This window comes from Cucurbita moschata, unplaced genomic scaffold, assembly GCF_002738365.1.
Source record: "Cucurbita moschata cultivar Rifu unplaced genomic scaffold, Cmos_1.0 Cmo_Scf00033, whole genome shotgun sequence".
Taxonomy (NCBI): domain Eukaryota; kingdom Viridiplantae; phylum Streptophyta; class Magnoliopsida; order Cucurbitales; family Cucurbitaceae; genus Cucurbita; species Cucurbita moschata.
In genome coordinates, this window is record NW_019268549.1 from 921806 (window position 1) to 940440 (window position 18635).

The window sequence follows — 18635 nt, forward strand, 5'->3', positions numbered from 1 at the left end:
CACTTCAAGTGTCCATTCAAGAGAGCAATGAAGCAAGAGTCGAGACTTTGCTAGACAAGAAGGAAGATCACGACAACCCCCGAATGGGCGCACTCAAATTCTTGTCAGCCCTCCAACGGAAAGTCGAACCGAAGGAGGTACTAGAGAAAGGGCTCATGTTCGTAGATGCCACAATAAACTCTCAACCGAGCAGGAGCACCCTGATAGACTCTGGAGCAACCCACAACTTCATTGCCGATCAAGAAGCCAGAAGATTGGGACTCACCATAGGAAAAGACCCGGGGAAAATGAAAGCTGTCAATTCCGAGGCCTTGCCTATTGTGGGAGTTTCCAAGAGAGTCCCCTTCAAAATAGGGGATTGGACTGGAGAGCTAGACCTTGTCGTGGTTCGCATGGATGACTTCGACGTGGTACTTGGGATGGAGTTCCTCCTAGAACACAAGGTCATCCCAATGCCATTAGCAAAATGCTTGGTGATCACCGACCGTAATCCCACAGTAATACCTGCAAGCATCAAGCAACCAGGTAATCTTCGAATGATCTCGGCCATACAACTAAAAAGGGGACTCGCACGAGAGGAACCTACATTTATGGCCATACCACTGATAGAAGAAGTAACCACCGAAGAGACTGTCCCAGAGGAAATCAAGGAAGTACTAGACAGCTATACCGACATCATGCCAGAGAGCCTACCACAAACACTACCACCTCGTCGAGGCATTGACCACGAAATCGAACTCCTTCCCGGGGTTAAGCCGCCAGCAAAGAACGCATACCGGATGGCTCCGCCCGAGCTAGCCGAATTGAGGAAACAACTAGATGAGTTGTTGAAGGCGGGATTCATTCGCCCGGCAAAGGCCCCTTATGGAGCCCCCGTACTATTCCAGAAGAAGAAAGATGGGACGTTGCGTCTATGCATAGACTATAGAGCCTTAAACAAGGTGACAGTACGCAACAAATATCCTCTGCCGATAATATCCGACTTGTTCGACCAACTTCACGGGGCCAAGTACTTCACGAAGTTGGACTTACGATCAGGATATTATCAAGTACGGATTGCCGAAGGGGACGAACCCAAGACGACGTGCGTAACAAGATATGGGGCCTTCGAATTCCTAGTAATGCCCTTTGGCTTGACAAACGCCCCAGCTACGTTCTGCACGTTGATGAACCAGGTCTTCTACGAATACCTGGATCAGTTCGTCATAGTATACCTCGACGACATTGTTGTTTACAGCACAACCCTCGAGGAACACAAAGTGCATTTGAAGTTAGTGTTTGACAAGCTCCGGCAGAACCAGCTGTATGTGAAGAAGGAGAAATGTGCATTCGCACAAACATGCATCAACTTCCTTGGACATGTCGTCAGATGTGGACAAATTAGTATGGATAGCGACAAGATAAAAGCTATCCAAGAATGGAAGGTTCCTACTTCCGTATCTGAATTGCGGTCCTTCTTAGGACTAGCCAACTATTATAGGCGGTTCGTCGAAGGGTTTTCACGACGAGCCGCCCCATTGACAGAGCTGTTGAAGAAAGACCACCCGTGGTTGTGGTCGAATGATTGTCAAATGGCCTTTGAAAATCTGAAAACAACCATGACGAGGGGTCCTATCCTCGGGTTGGTAGATGTCACAAAGCCATTTGAAGTAGAAACCGATGCTTCCGACTTTGCTCTCGGTGGAGTCCTCATTCAAGAAGGCCACCCCATCGCTTACGAAAGTCGAAAGCTCAACGATGCCGAACGAAGATACACTGTCTCCGAGAAAGAAATGCTGGCTGTAGTCCATTGCCTTCGAGTCTGGAGACAGTATCTCTTAGGATCACAGTTCGTAGTGAAGACGGATAACAACGCCACTTGCCACTTCTTTGATCAACCAAAATTAACAGCAAAACAAGCCCGGTGGCAGGAGTCGTTGGCCGAATTCGACTTCAAGTTCGAACACAAAGCAGGGAAGAGTAATCAAGCAGCCGACGCGTTGAGTCGGAAGGGCGAACATGCGGCCCTGTGCATGTTAGCCCACATTCACTCAAGTAAGATCGATGGATCGATGCGCGACATCATCAAGGAACATTTACACAAAGACCCATCGGCCAAAGCTGTTGTCGAACTAGCTAAGGCTGGAAAGATACGGCAGTTTTGGGTTGAGGGGGACCTCCTGATAACCAAAGGAAACAGGTTGTACGTCCCAAGAACGGGGGAACTGCGGAAGAAACTCATTCAGGAATGTCACGATACCTTGTGGGCCGGACATCCTGGGTGGCAAAGAACATACGCCCTAATAAAGAAGGGGTACTTCTGGCCAAACATGCGAGACGACATCATGCAATACACCAAGACGTGCCTCATCTGCCAACAGGATAAGGTCGAGAAAGCCAAAGTCTCTGGACTCTTGGAACCTCTACCTGTGCCAACAAGACCCTGGGAAAGTGTATCTTTGGACTTCATAACGCACCTCCCAAAGGTCGGGGAATATGACGCCATCTTGGTCATTGTAGACCGATTCTCCAAATATGCGACATTCATCCCCACTCCCAAATTATGCTCGGCGGAACTCACAGCCCAACTGTTTTTCAAACACGTTGTAAAGTTATGGGGCATTCCGTCGAGCATCATCAGTGATAGGGATGGCAGATTCATTGGGACGTTCTGGACTGAGTTATTCGCTTTCTTGGGAACAACCTTGAACATCTCCTCGAGTTATCACCCTCAAACCGATGGACAGACAGAACGGTTCAATTGCTTGCTCGAAGAATACTTACGTCACTTCGTCGACGCTCGCCAAAAGAACTGGATACAATTGCTAGATGTCGCCCAATTTTGCTTCAATTGCCAAACCAGCTCATCTACAGGGAAGAGTCCCTTCGAAATTGTAAGTGGACGACAACCGGCCTTACCCCATATTATTGATCATCCTTATGCAGGAAAAAACCCTCAAGCTCACAACTTTACAAGGGAATGGAAGCAGACAACAGATATAGCCCGGGCATATTTAGAGAAGGCTTCCAAGCATATGAAGAAATGGGCGGACAAGAAGCGTCGCCCCCTTCATTTTCGTGCAGGAGATCAAGTCCTTATCAAGCTGAGACCAGAACAGATCAGATTTCGTAGCCGAAAGGACCAGAGACTAGTTCGTAAATATGAGGGCCCGGTTGAAGTCCTTAAAAAGATCGGGGCTACCTCCTACCGAGTGGCACTACCCGCATGGATGAAAATCCACCCCGTCATTCATGTGAGCAACTTGAAGCCCTATCACCCTGATCCAGACGACGACCAACGAAATACAACCACAAGACCGAACATCGATCTGAAGCAAAAAGAAACAAAGGAAGTGGAAGAGATCCTAGCCGACAGGGTTAGGAAGATAGGAAGACCTGTACGGACGATTCGTGAATTCCTTGTCAAATGGAAGAATCTCCCTACAGAGGAAACAAGCTGGGAACGCGCCGAAGATCTGAACTCCGCCGCCACCCACATCGCAAGGTATGAAAGTAGTCGGTTGACAGGGACGTCAACCAATTAGGTGGGGGAGGATGTCACGGTCATGCTTGTCCAGGGCATGTTGCCCATGGCCGCATGCCCATGACAAGCCAAACCCTTGTCGTGTCTTTTCATTCTAGTGTTTTTCCTTTTGTAATTCTAAAACGTATGACACCTCAAAAATATCATGTCTACGCCTGCCAGAACTAAAATGGCCCAGAATGTACTATAGGGGGATATGACTAGTCGTCAACTTCTTCCTACCCAAGGTTATATATGCTAAGCCGTTGTTATCTTTCTCTTGCTTGCTTATATAACGTCTCTTTCTAAAATCTCTCTTTCTCAAATCTCTCTCTCTCGTTTTCTAAAACCTTCTTTTAAAACCGAGGCTAGAGGCTTGACCGTACGTCGCTTGGCCGTAGGCGACGCAAGAACAAATAGGCTCAACTCACTTGTCGCTGGAAAGTGAGTGCCGCACAATCGCTAGTCCGCTGCCTTCGAAAGCGCGATTGTGTCACTGGACACCTTTTGGGCTGGGGGGCACGGGTTGTATTGGGGGTCTTTTGAGCCGAGGTTGCACGTAGCCTGGATATTGCAATTGATCCAGTTTCAAGTCCGACTCACAGGTGTCTTTTTCTTGGCCCGAATTTCTGTGTTTCCGAATCCGCGCTCTTTTCGAGCGCAGCGACTGATTTTGAGCGATCGATTTGCTTACGCCTTTCCAGAATCGACGTTCATTTAATCTGTAATAGTCGGAGGCGTCTTCGGCGCTGCGAGGCTCCGATCTACTGCCGTTGTCGCCGGTAATCATTGCTTGACGAATTAAGGTCTTGGTCGTTGGATCGATCGCTCCCTTTTATCGCCGTCTTTCCTCTCTGAGGTATCTTTCTCGTCTCCATTTTTTTTTTATGGTTTTGATTCTTCTTCTTGAATCGGTCACTGTTCAGCTCATTACAGATTTTCTCTCCATTTTCCTTCCTCTCAGTCTCTTCTACGATCCATCAGCAAAATTTACTCCCAATTTTACACTAGATTTGTTTCTAACTATAAAGAGTGGTTCTGTGGAGAGGCCAAAGAGAAATGAATCTGTGTTTTTTTGGTTGAGTCATATAGATTCCTGCTGAACTGAATCCTGATTTGGATCGACTTAGATATCACACATTGACGATTCGCTATTTTCTTTTTAACCTATACGATTTACATTTTGTCCAAATTATTTCCTCTTACCCTTAACTAGACTAGATCATTCCATGTATTTATGGTTTCTCTGATCAGCTCCCTCGTGTTCCTACCGGATAATATGAGTTAGACAAGTAAAGCTGTGGGGAATCTCTGAATTCTTAGTTGTTTTGCTAGACAACTGATTGTAGAGTTAGTGGAAATGTTGGGGTTTTGTCAGAAATCTTAGATTCGTATACCATTTATGTATGATAATTGATTTGATTCAGTTTAGTTTACTCCAGAAACCATGCAGTTCTTTGGTGGCTCAGAGATTAGCCCTTCGCCTACTGTCCCGACAGCAACTGGAAACAATGTGAATATGATGTATATTTTCAATAGGAATGGAGTTTGCTTGTTCTACAGGGAGTGGAATCGGCCTCTCCGGACATTGAATCCCCAGCAAGACCACAAACTTATGTTTGGTTTGCTCTTCTCGCTCAAATCATTTACTGCTAAGATGGACCCAACCAGGTTTATGTTTCTTCCTTAACTGGGAAACTACATTGGCTTGTGGCATGCCTGGTTAAAGTAATTGATCCAGCAAGATAGGAGATAATGCGAACTATATTTTTATGTCTTAATAACTTGACAAATGCATTGCTATTTATGGTCGGTGGCATAACCAATAATGTCTAATTTGATTGTAGATTTTGGTTTTGAATTTTCAAAGTCTTATCTTATTGGGAAGTGATGAGCTGCTTTTGGGAGTTTATTTTGAATTTTTCCTTTTTTTGGTACAGTGCTGATAAAGGCAATCTTGGTGTGCCTCAGTTACCTGGCCAAGGTTGTTCGTTTCACAGTTTTCGTACGAATACCTACAAGCTCAGTTTTACTGAAACTCCATCAGGGATAAAGGTTTCTATCTCCTTCCCTCTTTTGTTCTTTTCTATATTTGACATTTTAGTTTCATGCATGTCTACTTGAATCGCTAAGTTAAGTTTCTTGATATATGGCATGAGCAGAGCAGACTGCATATGGATTATTGAGGTTTAATGAAACCAATATTTGGGTCATTGATTTGCCTATTTATTGCTATTATCATTGTTATTTGACAAGGTAGATGGGGGTTTTAAAGGTTTGGGCTCTTTCTTCTTTGAACTTGTTGTGTCACATGGATTAATTAAGTTCTGATTCATAGCCTCATGAAATGTTTTTGTTTTCTTTCTTGTTCTTATGAAGTTCAGTTTTCTTGGTGATGATTAGTACTTCCAATGAATCTCTTTTTTTGCTTCTTGTTTTATATCTTGAAGAGTTAAGGATGGACTTTTGGAAGAAGCCCTTTGAAGCTGCTGTTTTAAAATTGTTTCTGTTTTGAAAAATAATTAACTGGAGGTGCAAAAGGGGGATTCTTGGCATTCACTGTAGGGTCACTATGCTTGAGATTGATAGATTAGCTTGAAGTTCGGTTTTGTGTGCATTGATGGATTATTTCCTTGTTTCAGATTATCCTGGTTACCCATCCTAGAACCGGTGATCTGAGGGACTCGTTGAAGTACATTTACAACTTGTATGTTGAATACGTTGTGAAAAATCCTCTCTACAGTCCAGGAACCCCAATCAGGTAAAGTGAAAGCTTTGGTCGATGCATATGTCCTATATACCAACTGTAGTAATTTAATCAAAGAAACACAGTTCAAAGCCTAATAGAATAAAATCAACATCTTTGATGAATTTGAATTTGTAATGCATGCATCCAGTGGTTTCAGTTTAATTAAGATCAAATGATGTCTGGCATAAGGGAATTTATTATTGGTTCTTAACCTTAACTATAACTACTTTAAGTCTATCTGAGAGGCCTTTTCAGGGATCTTTTAGGCTTTACTAGGTTCTCCCTTTAGACTAAATTACAACTTTAGTTCCTGGGGTTCAGCTTGGTTTTTATTTGGTTGCTGTGATCTAAAAGTTTCACTGTAGTCCCTATGATTTGGTTAAATCTCTCAAAAAGTCTGTGTGATTACCATATGTTAGTAGTTTTCTGACTTCCCATGCTTCTTCATTTTTCATTTTTTTGAAATTTAATATTTTTTTCCTTTTTCTTTTTAACGTGGATAAGGGAGACAATAAGTTTACTTTAAGCATAAGGCATGGTTAAATATTCCATTGGCTAACCATATTAAAGTTTGAATTGGGTGAACAAATATAAGAAATTGGGTGAGTGTTCAGCTAAAGACAACAATATTGTGTATCAAAGGGGTCGATTTTGGACTTGGGTTTCTTTAAAAGTGGGTGATTTATGTCGAAAGTTCGGCTGCAAAACTTGCCTTCCTCTATTTCTGAACTCACTCAACTCAAACCATAATTCAATCAACAATTTAACCTTTAGATATTCCTTACATTGAATGGTAGCACATAGCCCTTGTTTTTCACTTCCGATGAAAAATAGTTTTGTTAGAAAATTATTAACACCCAATTAGGGTAGATACATTTAAAGGAGGTTGAACTGAGCTATGGGGACTAAAATGTTAATTCAACCCTTCTTTTACCAAAAAGTTGTACATTGGAGAATATTCATGAAGTTTTCCTGTTTACTCTTTTTAGCAAAAGATTTGAAATGTTTCTATATCTTATTTACGGACTTAACCCACCCTCTCAATCAGTCCATACTTGCTATGATATAGTTTTTATGATGAAAATAAAGTTATTATTGTTTGTCCAGTCAACGCAGTATCGACTCTCCCTCGAGGCCTTGATTAATCATTTGATTTTGCTTTATGCAGGTGTGAGCTATTCAGTACAAGTCTTGACCAATATGTAAGGACTATATTATAGAAATCAAAGGTAGTGACTGCTTTGCCGTTTTAGTTTCGTTTACGTCGTATGCTTTGTCTCTTGTTGATGATTGAATACATTTCACTGAACAATGGTGCAGTTCCAGGCGATTAAAATGCCTACCTGGGATTTTCTCTTTGTATTCCATCGCTTGGAATGAGAGTGTACCGGTATAAATTTTTCTAGTGTACTTTTTTCCGTTATTCTATTTCCCTGCATTTTGTGGTAACTTCTCTGTGATAGTGGTGGAAGCAAAAAAAGACTAGTACAAATGTTTGCTGCCCATGTATGATTTGTAGTAGTGCATTTATATTTCTTTTTTCGTATACATTCGTACCATACATTAGGTACAAAAAATGTGAAAGGTCTTAAACAGGAAAGTATTATGATCAATTACCTTCTTAACCTCTCCCACCCTTTCATTGTCTCTTCATCAATTTCTTTGGTATTTGTTTCAACCCTAGGATGCACCACCCTTGAAAATGTAAGAAGATTGTTATACTTAACTCTTCCTCAGACCCCATTGAACCCAAATTGTTGGGAATGGATCTTGGTACTTTTAAGGTTGATAGCCCTCACTTTGGTTCCTGATGTCGAGGCAATTAAGTTCTTGTTGCTTGGCACGAGCGATTGTGCGCTCGGCATAATCACGTGATTGTTTCTTCCCAAGATTGCTATTTAGCTCTTTCTCAAATCTCTGTTTGGAGGCTTTTTTATTTACCTACCATTTGCCCATGGTTATACCTTACTTCCCAAGGCGGAAGGACAAAATTATCATGGAATCTGGTTGGAGGAATTCCAAATGGCTTTCACAGGATCTTAAATCTTTCCATTGTTTGAGTATTTGTAATCCAAGTTCAGTTTCGTGTTCCCTGTGCCCTGTGGTTTGTTGAGTGTTGAGACTTAAGTTCTGTCAGCTATGCCCATGAACTGTTGTTTTGCAATTGCACTGCCTTGGTGATGGCATCATCCAGATCTCTAACCAGAGCCAATGTTTCTTTTTATGGTGAGAATTATTTAAAATTACTATTAACTTTGAATGATTTGGTGTCATTTTGGAAAACAAAAATGATTTTAAAAGTTTCAAAATCATTCTCAAATTCTTTATTCTTTATGTCGATTTCGAACTCATGAGCATATAGGAATGTTAAAAATATCAACATGTGGATGGAAGTTTAATAGTAACAAATGTTTAGGTAACCCCGTGACATGAGGTCAAGAAAAGTCGATTGTCCCAGCCAAAAAAAAAACTACAAAGTCAAATTCTTTACATTATCCGATATTATTATGTTGAATCGAGTTGGTTTAGAACAACCAAATACATGCACATATATGCATGCATTTGGATTGGTTGAATAGTTTATGTTACTTAGACGAGACAAGTCCATACAAATTCATAAGTCTTTTTCTTCTTTGTTGGAAAATTTGAGAATGAGACATTTGAGAATTGACAAGTAAACGCTGAAGACCAAAACTAGACATTGACAAAGAATCAAATGTGAGGTGTGGCTTATGGTGTTAGATGCATTAAATGTTCCCATGGGAAGAACTAATGAGAAGTAGAAATTATGAGAGAAAGTGAAATAATCTTGTGTGTTATTGTTTTTGGCAAACATTATTCCTAAGAATCAAACTTCTATTGTCGCGCCAAAATTTAGCCAAGGAAAATCTATCTTGACCTTCATGTGCCTTAACAATAATTGTAATTTGCATAAATAAGTGACCTACAAAATGAAGAAAAGTTGTGCATAATGCTTAGATCACAATCTAAAAATACTTACGTATCGTACTTATGATTTTTTATAATCTTGAACGAGCTAAGATTAGATCTCAATTGTGTTCACTTTGATCGATTAGATCTCAGTTGTGTTCCCTTTGATCTTTGACCTTATGTTACCTTAATCTTCTGTCTTCTTTTGTTAACTCAAGAATGGAGTAAAGTTTCCAACGTCTTAATTGATGAAATTTTATTGAATATTTCCAAGTAATAATTAGTTATCTATTTATTATTATTATTATTATTATTTTGGTTGTTAAATTCAAAATATTTGAAATAGAAATTCAAACTTCTAAAATATATGCCTATAATTAATTAGAAAATATAAGTGATCAATATGTCATTTTTCTCTCTAATTTTATTTCAAAATTTTAAAAGAAATAAACTTGAACTATATTTAAGGATAATTAGAGGTGAACTATGATATGAGAATCCGAAAACCTATAAGTTACCAAGCCCAAACTAAAAAAGTTGGATTGGGTTATGTATATATTGTCAATTCGAGCTCGATTGAAGTTTTGAAAAACCGAAATTCAGGTCTGTTCATGAGTTTGACATTTTTTTGTCGAGTTAACCCAACCAACCCGCAAATAAAGTTAGATTTGACCGAACCTAACCCACCATATTTTTAAGATTATAAGTAAATTAAGAATATTTTAACATTCACAACGGATGCGTATATATTCGTCACTGGTGTGTGTATATATATATAACAGTGGGTGGAGTTTGCATGAGACAAAAATCCGAACACAGACAAATTTCAGAATCAGATATCTTTTTAAATTCCTTTGATAATAATTACGAGCCTTTACATATTCCCAACTCCCAAACCCCATTTGTGTTGTTCATCATCACTTCCATCACCCAACAATTTCTCTTCTTTTTCACTGTTCTTCCTCTTCTGGGTTTCTCTCAGATTTTATTATTTTGAAGCTCTTTGCTTCCAAATCAATGGCGGAAAATAGAATCGAACAAGAACATAATACTCTGAAATATCTCTCTCAGACGTCCACACCCAACACAGGTTTCTCTGACCACAAAAACATAATTCAAAAAAATCAATGGCCTAATTATAGGTTTAAAAGAGGTTTCTTTTCTTTGTTTTTACCTGTGGATCCATTCAAGGATCTTTTACAGTGTAAAATGGCGCTTTCAATCCCGTCGTGTTGCTGTAATAACGAATCATCCCTCCGGTTCGGCGGAGGAGCCACCGCCACCGCCGCCGCCGCCAATCCGCTAGTCGCCGAGGCCGATTTGCTCCTACCCAGATGCTTACAGACCAACCGAATCCCTGTCGGAAGACCATTCTCGAGCTTCTCCCTCACCGGAGAATCCACAGCTGCAGACGACAACTCGCTGCCGGTGTCGGTGGGTTTCTTTAGAAGCTTAGGCTTTATCAGCTTTAGATATTTCTGCACCGCCTCCTTTGAGAACCGCCACGCCGGAGATGGAGCCGGAACCCCACATGGGTCCGGTGGAAAAATGCCTCTGATTCTTCTTGTGCTGTTGTCTCTGGTGAATTTCGAGCTTAGAATTCGGGTTTCTTCTTGTTCTGTGCCAGCGGGTGCTCTGTTCTTGGCCGTTGATCTCTGTTTCTTGAAGATGAAATCAGTGAATTTGGGAGCTGATTTGAGAAATTGAATCGGTGATTGGGGCTTCGAAGTGGGCTCGATTGGCAGAATCTTCCGTTTCGAAATGGAATCGGAACAGAGGTTCATGTGTTCGCCTAATTTGGTCGGAATTTGAGGCCTCTGTTCTGGGCTTTGAATTCCGCCGGCGGAAACAGAGAAAAGCTCAAGATCGAACAATGAATCTTCCTCTTCTTCTTCTTCCTCCTCTTGTTCTTGTTTTAGTAGTCCATCGGCGCCGGCAAATTTGAAGAACTTGAGATAGGCGACGGAATCCATGGTGAGATGAGAGAGGAAATGCAGAGAAAAATGATGGGTTTTATAGAGAGAGAGAGATTATGTAAGCTTCTTCATTTTTTTCCTTAAAATTTTGGAAATTTGATAATAATATCTATAATTTGGTGTTCCTTCGTAGATCATTCTTATTTGAATAACAAACTTTTAAATTGGATGAAGTAATCGAGAGGATTGTCTATACAGACTGACACAAGTCATTCCAACATAGTATCTAAGTAGAACACACTTAACTATCAAACTCTTGTGATTGAGTCACTGAAAAAGAACGTGCATGCCGATGTAATCTCAATTCTTTCAGGTACTTTTCTTCTACTTAGGTGTCATATAAATTATAGCAACTAAACTCAACAACGTAATATTTTATTTTAGTGATATTTATTCACGTACCTCTCTTATGTCGACCAACGATACTTTCCCAAATAATCTTTTTGCTAACCACTATTAAAACTTCAATCAATTTTTAGTCTCTTGTACTTGTTAAAAATTTAATACATTTTTTTAAACCAAGAACGTAGTAAGATTTGAATTTAATGGATTATCGATAGATATATCCATATCAACAAATATTTCATGTGAAACTTACCGTTCTTTTCACTCTCTGAATAAGTTATAAATCTTATTATTGATACTCATCCGACGTCTAATTGATCAGTAAAAAATATCTTCCTATCGATCACTCGGTTAAAACCTTAACCATGGTTAGTGGAGAGTTGAAAGAGAGAGAAAGACAAGAAAAGAAAATTTTTATTTGATATTGTTTTGCTTTGGGCTTGGGAAAAGGTTTCACACCATCATTGATTATAAACCCATGATCATTTCTTAAATTAGTGAACGTGGGACTTTCATCAAACTCCTGTAATCGCAATATGATACCCTCAATATCCCTGATAAATTTTTTCGAGGATTGTTACGAGAAAAAGTTTAATTGATTTCTTTTTATCAAAAAAAAAAATGCCAATCTTTTGATCGAAAGTGGGTTTGGTTGTTGGGGGTATGTCTTATTTTCTTGTCTCTTTTTGGCACCATTTTTATGATTTCTTGCAAGAAAGTTTTAGGTTGGTGGGGTTTGTATGTTGTTAGTGATTAATTATGTGGTTAACCCTTGAGTGATTGCTTTTAAAGTGCATATCAACTACCTTGGAAATGGCCTTTACTTTAGGTTTCATATCAAAACCTTACTCAAATAAAACAAGGATTAATATTTTGGATGGAATTTAAGAGCATGTTTGTTCAATTTGGTGGGAATTTTGGGTACCCATTATTACTTAAAACATATCAATTTCTTTGTCGGTTTCATACCAAATTAATATGAGATTCACACCAAAACTTTGTGCGTTCATATATATCACTGTTTAAACAAATCTCTGTTATGTATAAAAAGATAAGGTTAGAGGTGTTTATGGGTTAGATTTGGTCGGGTTTGGACATTTTTTAGACCCAATCCATTTGTTTAGATGGTAAAATTTTCAACTCAAAACCCTCGTTGAAAAATGAAAAATGAACCTAACTCATGATTTTATGTTGTTTGAATTCAACCCAATTTGTTCGTTTTTATTTATTTAAACTCAACCAAATTCAAATAAGTTCATAATTCAACTAAAACTATATAAATTTGGTTGTATTGATCAAAATTTTCTTTTTTAGGACTCTTGTTAAGAAAATTACATCAAAATTATTAAATAAAACTAAACATCTACGTTCCTTTGATGTCGGAGGTCCAAATTCTTATACCCATATTTATAAAATTTATATTGTTTATTTAATTGACATGAAAAAAAAAATATATTTATAGAGAGAGCCATAATCATGATTAAAAAGAGAAGATTGAAAATGGTTGTGCAAAGTTTCATGATGGATAATTAAAAAGCACTCGATGTTTGTATTCATAAGGTATGATAATGATAAGTAATTTGACTTAAAAATCTCATTATCGAGCCTAAATTAGTTCATGACTCAACCTAACTCTCATAAAGATTGTGTTGGATTGATTGCGCTTTAACACTCCTACGGTCACTCAACCTAAGATTGCTTAGGTGCTGGATCTCTACTATTCCCATATACCAACACGATTTTTTTTATAATTTCCTATAATTGAATCTTCGAAAAGAAATGTGCACTTTATTGACATAGCTAATAAATATGAATATTTTTAATCTTTTTCATAATTTCATATCTTAAGGATCGGTCATTCACGGTATTTGTTCATTCATATCCCATTCCTTTTTTTTCTTCAAGTATCACTCACTTGCCCTCCGTTTCCGTCTTGGTCCGTCCTCGAACCACATCCTATTAGGAGACTATTTAAAACGCTTCACACATAAATTTGTAATTTAGATTCAACGCACCACATGACTATTTTACCTCAGTAAAGATAAAACAAACTTGAGTTTAAAAAATCAAATGGTTATCGACTAAATCCTTATCTAACTGATTTTGGTAGGGAATCATTTGAAAAATTGGTACTCAATATTTGAGAAAAGAATAAATCAAAACTCTCCTTCTCCGAAGTTTTCTTGTTTATTTTGTTCTTCCAAGCAATCACCCAATTTCTTTGTGATTCAACGAGGGAAGATCTTCATATTCAACAACTTTGTTTTCTAAATGCATTAATGTCGATTATTAGCCAACCTTCTATTAGATATTCGAAATCATAATTCTAACTCCAAACTCATATTTTCAACGTAATATTCTCAACCAGATCGATGTATTTCGTGATGTGTTCTCGTTCGTGTTCTAGTTGTACAACAATAAAATTCATTTAGAAGAGAAAGACATTCAAAATGTGTATATAAAGATTCAAAAATATTCTTAAACTTTTCAGAAGACCAACATTGTTTTCAAAGTTTTTTCATTTATAATTGGTTCTAAAAAATCATGAATTATCAGTATATGACCAAACACAAAACTTGATCTTCCTTCCAAAACCGAAAAATAAAACTTCGGTTCACCATGTGTAGTGACCTAGATCACCCCTTCCGATGATTTTAGTGGCTAATTACCTAATCACACCTCGTGTAAATATCACAAAATCCTTTCGATCATCCCTCTAGGTAACCTAGTTCAGCCCTTTAGATTTATTTCAAAATTTTTTGTAAAGATATATTAATATAGGGTCTAATCAGACTACAATAAAAACATTTAGGATCTTGTGGCATTAAATTACTGTTGGAAAAGAAAAACAAATAAATAAATAGAAGAGGAAAAAAAAAAAGAAAAAAAGGCTCATCTTCTATTGCTATAATATTTACAATCTAAGCTGCCATCTACACCAATTGGAGTTCTCTTGTAATCTATACGAATTTTCCCCTTAGTAATATCATCGAACTAAAAGCATTCTTTACTGTCCATTAGAACATCAAATCTCTCGCGAACTAAAAGCATTCTTTACTGTCCATTAGAACATCAAATCTCTCGCGAACTTAAGTATGTTCAATTGGTTAAGATATTATATTCTAAAAATAAAAAAATAAAAAAAAAAGTTCAAACCTCCAACTTTACAGGTTTGAACGTGACACTTTCAATCTGCTCTTGCTCCTTTAGTGCCTGTTGGCACCACTCAGTTGGGGCGTCTTCTGCCCAAATACTTTGGAAGAGCCCAAAACTCAGAAATCACAACTTCATCTGAATCAGTGTCGCTATCCGAAGAATAAATCAATTCTGAAGTTCCAGTTAACACATATTCAACAACCTACAAGAAGTTCACACATTATGATTAGTTCAAAGGCAAAACCCAAAATATTTCAGTTAGTTTGGTTTTTTTCAATCATTAGGTTGGAAAATACCCTTGTTCAAGCTTGCTCTTCACCTCTTATAAACGTTTCAAAACTACTTTTGCGTAGAAATCCTTTAGAATTTTGGACAAAAATTGAGACCTAAAACGGTGTAGCAATCCAAAATTTGGAAAGTAAAAGCATAGGAGTATTTTTTAAACAAAAAGGAAACTTTCAGGGTAATTATTTATATGATTTAACCAACAGTGGTTTCAGCAATTTTTCTTGAACTGATAGGCAAATTCAGAATCAGTTTTGGACAATGAAGTGATTCCAATCAAGCATTCTTGAAAAACTTAAGCAGCTATAAAATCTTTATAGATACTTTAAAACAACACGGACGTGATTTTCCCCCCTCTAAGAGAATCAATAGCAAAAAAGCCATACTACCATCAGCCAGAAAAGAAGTCAGTTTCACAAAAAGTGACCATTCAAATAAGCAGCAGCAGTTTCGTGCGGTGTTGGGAAGGGAAAAACAACACTCGAGTTCAGTGAGAGAGACATTCATGTAACTAAAGAAAGAAAGTCGAAGAGAAAAAAAAAGCTAACCAAAAAGACCCTGAAAATGAACTTAGGAAAAGGAAAGAAAAAAGTACCTGGTTGATTGACAGAGGCTTGATTTGTTTGTTTTTATTCCTACCATGATCATTGGGACATCTCAAGGTACTAAAGGAAACTATTGTGTCACAGTGTTTGCAGTATCCCCTTCCAGATCTGTTTCTCCACAGAGAATTACCTAACATTCCAAATGCCATGGTACAAATAATGAATATGATATCAAAAACCATCTTATTGAAAGTTTTGTTTCATTAAGAAAAAGAGTGAAAGAATTTAAATAAGTAGAACAGAATTGGAAGGTAAAAAGATAAAAGAAACACAATAATTCCCACTGTATTTAAAATGTGAGATCCCACGTCAATTGGTTTGGAGAATGAAGCATTATTTATAAGGGTGTGGAAAACTCTCCCTAGCATACGCATTTTAAAAACCTTGAGGGGAAGCCTAAAAGGGAAAGTCCAAAGAGGACAACATCTGCTAGTGGGGCTTGGACCATTACAAATGGTATCATTGCCAGACACTGGGTGATGTGCCAGCGAGAAGGCTAAGCCCCGAAGGGGGATGGACACGAGGTTGTGTGCCAGCAATGACACTGGGCCCTGAAGGGGGTGGATTGGGGGTCCCACATTGATTGGAGAAGGGAACGAGTGCCAGCGAGAACGCTGGACCCCGAAGGGGGTGGACACGAGGCTGTGTGCCAGCAAGGACGCTGGGCCCTAAAGGGGGGTGGATTGGGGGTCCCACATTGGTTGGAGAAAGGAATGAGTGCCAGCGAGAACGCTGGACCCCGAAGGGGGGTGGATTGTGAGATCCCACATCAGTTGGGGAGGAGAACGAAGCATTCTTTATAGGGGCGTGGAAATCTCTCCCTAGCAGATGCGTTTTAAAAACCTTGAGGAGAAGCTCAAACAGGAAAGTCCAAAGAAGACAATATCTGCTAGCGGTGGGCTTGGGCTATTACATTAAACCTCCCACTGAGAATTCTCACTTTAGCCACCAAACAATTGTCTACCTTGTCTACTTCCACCGATTTTACTTATAATCAACTCCCGCTAACGAATATGCTTTTGATACCGTAATGATATTTACATGGATAGTATTTTTCTTAAATTTAAGTTAATTGCTTAGTGACAGGGAAAACTCAACCAAACCATATATAAATATATTGTTCAGGTCTCAATTCTCACCTACATATGCTCCCTTGAACGCCTCTTTCCAATCAACGTGAGGTGTGCTAGCTAAGCCATCCACACTGTCTTTATCATTAATGGGTTCATCAGAGCAACCAAAAAATGTTGTATACTGAAACTGCCACAGATATTCATCATCTGCTGCTGCATTCCATGACCTTCACATTGAGTATAAAATAACGATTATCTTAAAACGAAGCCCTTTCTGTTAGCTATGCTCGTGAACTTAAATGCTAGTAAACAAAAATTAAGGTAATAACAAACTTTGTTGATAGAGAAGGGAAATATTATGACATACAGTCTTAAAACCAGAAAATTACCGACAGACTAGCCCAGCTGAAACTAAAGATTCAATATCTAGAAAGCGGAAGATGTGGAGGAGAACGTCTTGAGGGAGTTGAGACGAACCTAAACGAATTTGTGAGGAACGAATCAGACTGAGTTGCAAAACATGAAGATGAAAATTTTAAATATGTTCAATTTGATATATAAATAGCAATTACCCTTACAACTAATTCACCTTTTACTTCCTGACGTGCTTTACTACGCCTCTTATGAGCAACCATTGCTTTCTTAAATTCTACAATTGCTGAATTTCTCTTTTGCTTAGGCAAAGAAGCTTCAACACCCTGAGCAAGAAGATGCGCAGCCGAAACAGCAGAGCTCGTCTGCATTCTTTTGTTAAATCAACCACACCTTAATCAGAAAATTTCATATTGATTTCATATTCAACTTCCCATTTTCTAATAAGCATTGAGGAATGTAAACAAATGAGAGAGCGGAAAGAGTAAGAAATTCACAGAAGATACAAATGTTGAGGATTGTTGGGAGAGAGTCCCACATTGTGTGCTAATTTAGAGAATGATCATGGGTTTAAACCCAAGGAATACTTCCTCACTGGTATGAGGCCTTTTGAGGAAACCCAAAGCAAAGTCATGAGAGCTTATGCTCAAAGTAGACAATATCATACCATCGTGGAGGTTCGTGATTCCTAACAACAGATTGATATAATTTATGTTCAGTTTCAATGCCATAAGACAGAATCGTCCGGGTACACAACTACATTCTCATACATACGAAAGACCAAGAACATTGCATATCCTCTTCAGCTGCTGAACACATTAAAGAAGAGAATTGGTTTATGATAGACAAATCTACGCTACTCTTCATTTAACGCTGACAATAAATATGTTTATTAAGACAGTCAACCAACTATTCAATTGAATCCTTAAAAGGGAATCTATTCAAGAAAAATGACAGATGTGATAATTGAATAAGTAATGCACAATAATCAACCAGGCACAGGAGAAGGATTTAAGAACCTTTTCGAATCGAGAAGTGAATGGAACATTTCCCAAATGGCCAAATCAAAACATTCAAAGAGTTCATAACATTTCCTAATTGGACTCGATTATCGAGAATTGAAACTGACAAGCTATATCGGTACTCAGCATATCAATTCTAAATCACTGAATTCCAAAACCATAATCAAAAGCGACTCATATCTTCCCTAATCTTTTGATACCCAAAAAAATGAATGAATGAATGAATCCATGATTTCTGGTAAAAATGAACAGAAAGAAACGCAATCGCAGGAAGGGGAGAAACAGAGAACTTACTCCGGAAGAAGATGAAAGGCGGTGATAATATGTTGGAAGATGAGGGATTGGAGATTCTTGGGAAGTTTATTGAAAGCGCCTCTGGTAATGAAGCTTAGCTCCTTACAAGCTAATGGGTAGCTGTAACTCTTCGCCAGAGAGTCCGTTAGGGCAAGATTTTGGTATCTCTCCAATGGATCTGTCATCCGGAAACGAAATGCGCAGCAGAAACAATGGTATTGGAAATGGGAAAATGAAGATGAAGCGCAGAGCAACGAATTGAAGAACGATCGCTGAATAATTTCAAGTCAAGAATTTATTTTTCCCTATTTTATAATCCTTGAAT

The 18635-nt window shown here is 38.5% G+C and overlaps 3 protein-coding genes across 6 annotated transcripts; 1 reads left to right on the plus strand and 2 right to left on the minus strand.

Annotated features, from left to right (window-relative positions):
* The first annotated feature begins 4076 nt into the window (after positions 1-4076).
* Positions 4077-7880, plus strand: LOC111430218 (trafficking protein particle complex subunit 1-like). 3 transcript variants are annotated; one of them, XM_023066388.1, is made up of 6 exons: positions 4077-4361; positions 4930-5173; positions 5443-5557; positions 6145-6263; positions 7420-7480; positions 7572-7880. In XM_023066388.1, the coding sequence occupies exons 2-5, from the start codon at positions 4950-4952 to the stop codon at positions 7469-7471; spliced, it is 510 nt and encodes a 169-aa protein (XP_022922156.1). In that variant the 5' UTR covers positions 4077-4361; positions 4930-4949; the 3' UTR covers positions 7472-7480; positions 7572-7880. The 3 variants fall into 3 exon arrangements, with proteins under 3 accessions (XP_022922156.1, XP_022922157.1, XP_022922155.1); XM_023066389.1 differs by having other exon boundaries at positions 4935-5173; XM_023066387.1 differs by having other exon boundaries at positions 4079-4361; positions 4945-5173.
* A 2106-nt stretch (positions 7881-9986) lies between these two features.
* On the minus strand, positions 9987-11214 carry LOC111430217 (probable membrane-associated kinase regulator 5). The gene is made up of 2 exons (XM_023066386.1): positions 10357-11214; positions 9987-10278 (listed from the first exon to the last, which is right to left on the minus strand). The coding sequence occupies exons 1-2, from the start codon at positions 11153-11155 to the stop codon at positions 10250-10252; spliced, it is 828 nt and encodes a 275-aa protein (XP_022922154.1). The 5' UTR covers positions 11156-11214; the 3' UTR covers positions 9987-10249.
* Positions 11215-14377: 3163 nt separating this feature from the next.
* Positions 14378-18617, minus strand: LOC111430216 (F-box protein At5g52880). 2 transcript variants are annotated; one of them, XM_023066384.1, is made up of 6 exons: positions 18311-18617; positions 17212-17366; positions 17012-17099; positions 16689-16849; positions 15540-15679; positions 14378-14861 (listed from the first exon to the last, which is right to left on the minus strand). In XM_023066384.1, the coding sequence occupies exons 1-6, from the start codon at positions 18493-18495 to the stop codon at positions 14730-14732; spliced, it is 861 nt and encodes a 286-aa protein (XP_022922152.1). In that variant the 5' UTR covers positions 18496-18617; the 3' UTR covers positions 14378-14729. The 2 variants fall into 2 exon arrangements, with proteins under 2 accessions (XP_022922152.1, XP_022922153.1); XM_023066385.1 differs by having other exon boundaries at positions 17212-17387; positions 18311-18571.
* Between the last annotated feature and the right edge of the window lie 18 nt (positions 18618-18635).

Bases quoted from the DNA above. Each gene is read 5' to 3' on its own strand.
- LOC111430218 (XM_023066388.1), top strand. From the start codon at position 4,950: ATGCAGTTCTTTGGTGGCTCAGAGATTAGCCCTTCGCCTACTGTCCCG. The intron at 5,174-5,442 runs GTTTATGTTTCT...TTTTTGGTACAG, and splicing joins GCTAAGATGGACCCAACCAG to TGCTGATAAAGGCAATCTTG. The intron at 6,264-7,419 runs GTAAAGTGAAAG...TGCTTTATGCAG, and splicing joins AGTCCAGGAACCCCAATCAG to GTGTGAGCTATTCAGTACAA.
- LOC111430217 (XM_023066386.1), bottom strand. From the start codon at position 11,155: ATGGATTCCGTCGCCTATCTCAAGTTCTTCAAATTTGCCGGCGCCGAT. The intron at 10,279-10,356 runs GTAAAAACAAAG...TTTTGTGGTCAG, and splicing joins ATCCTTGAATGGATCCACAG to AGAAACCTGTGTTGGGTGTG.
- LOC111430216 (XM_023066384.1), bottom strand. From the start codon at position 18,495: ATGACAGATCCATTGGAGAGATACCAAAATCTTGCCCTAACGGACTCT. The intron at 15,680-16,688 runs GTGAGAATTGAG...TTGGAATGTTAG, and splicing joins GTTCAAGGGAGCATATGTAG to GTAATTCTCTGTGGAGAAAC. The intron at 14,862-15,539 runs GTACTTTTTTCT...AACTTCTTGTAG, and splicing joins AGCCTCTGTCAATCAACCAG to GTTGTTGAATATGTGTTAAC.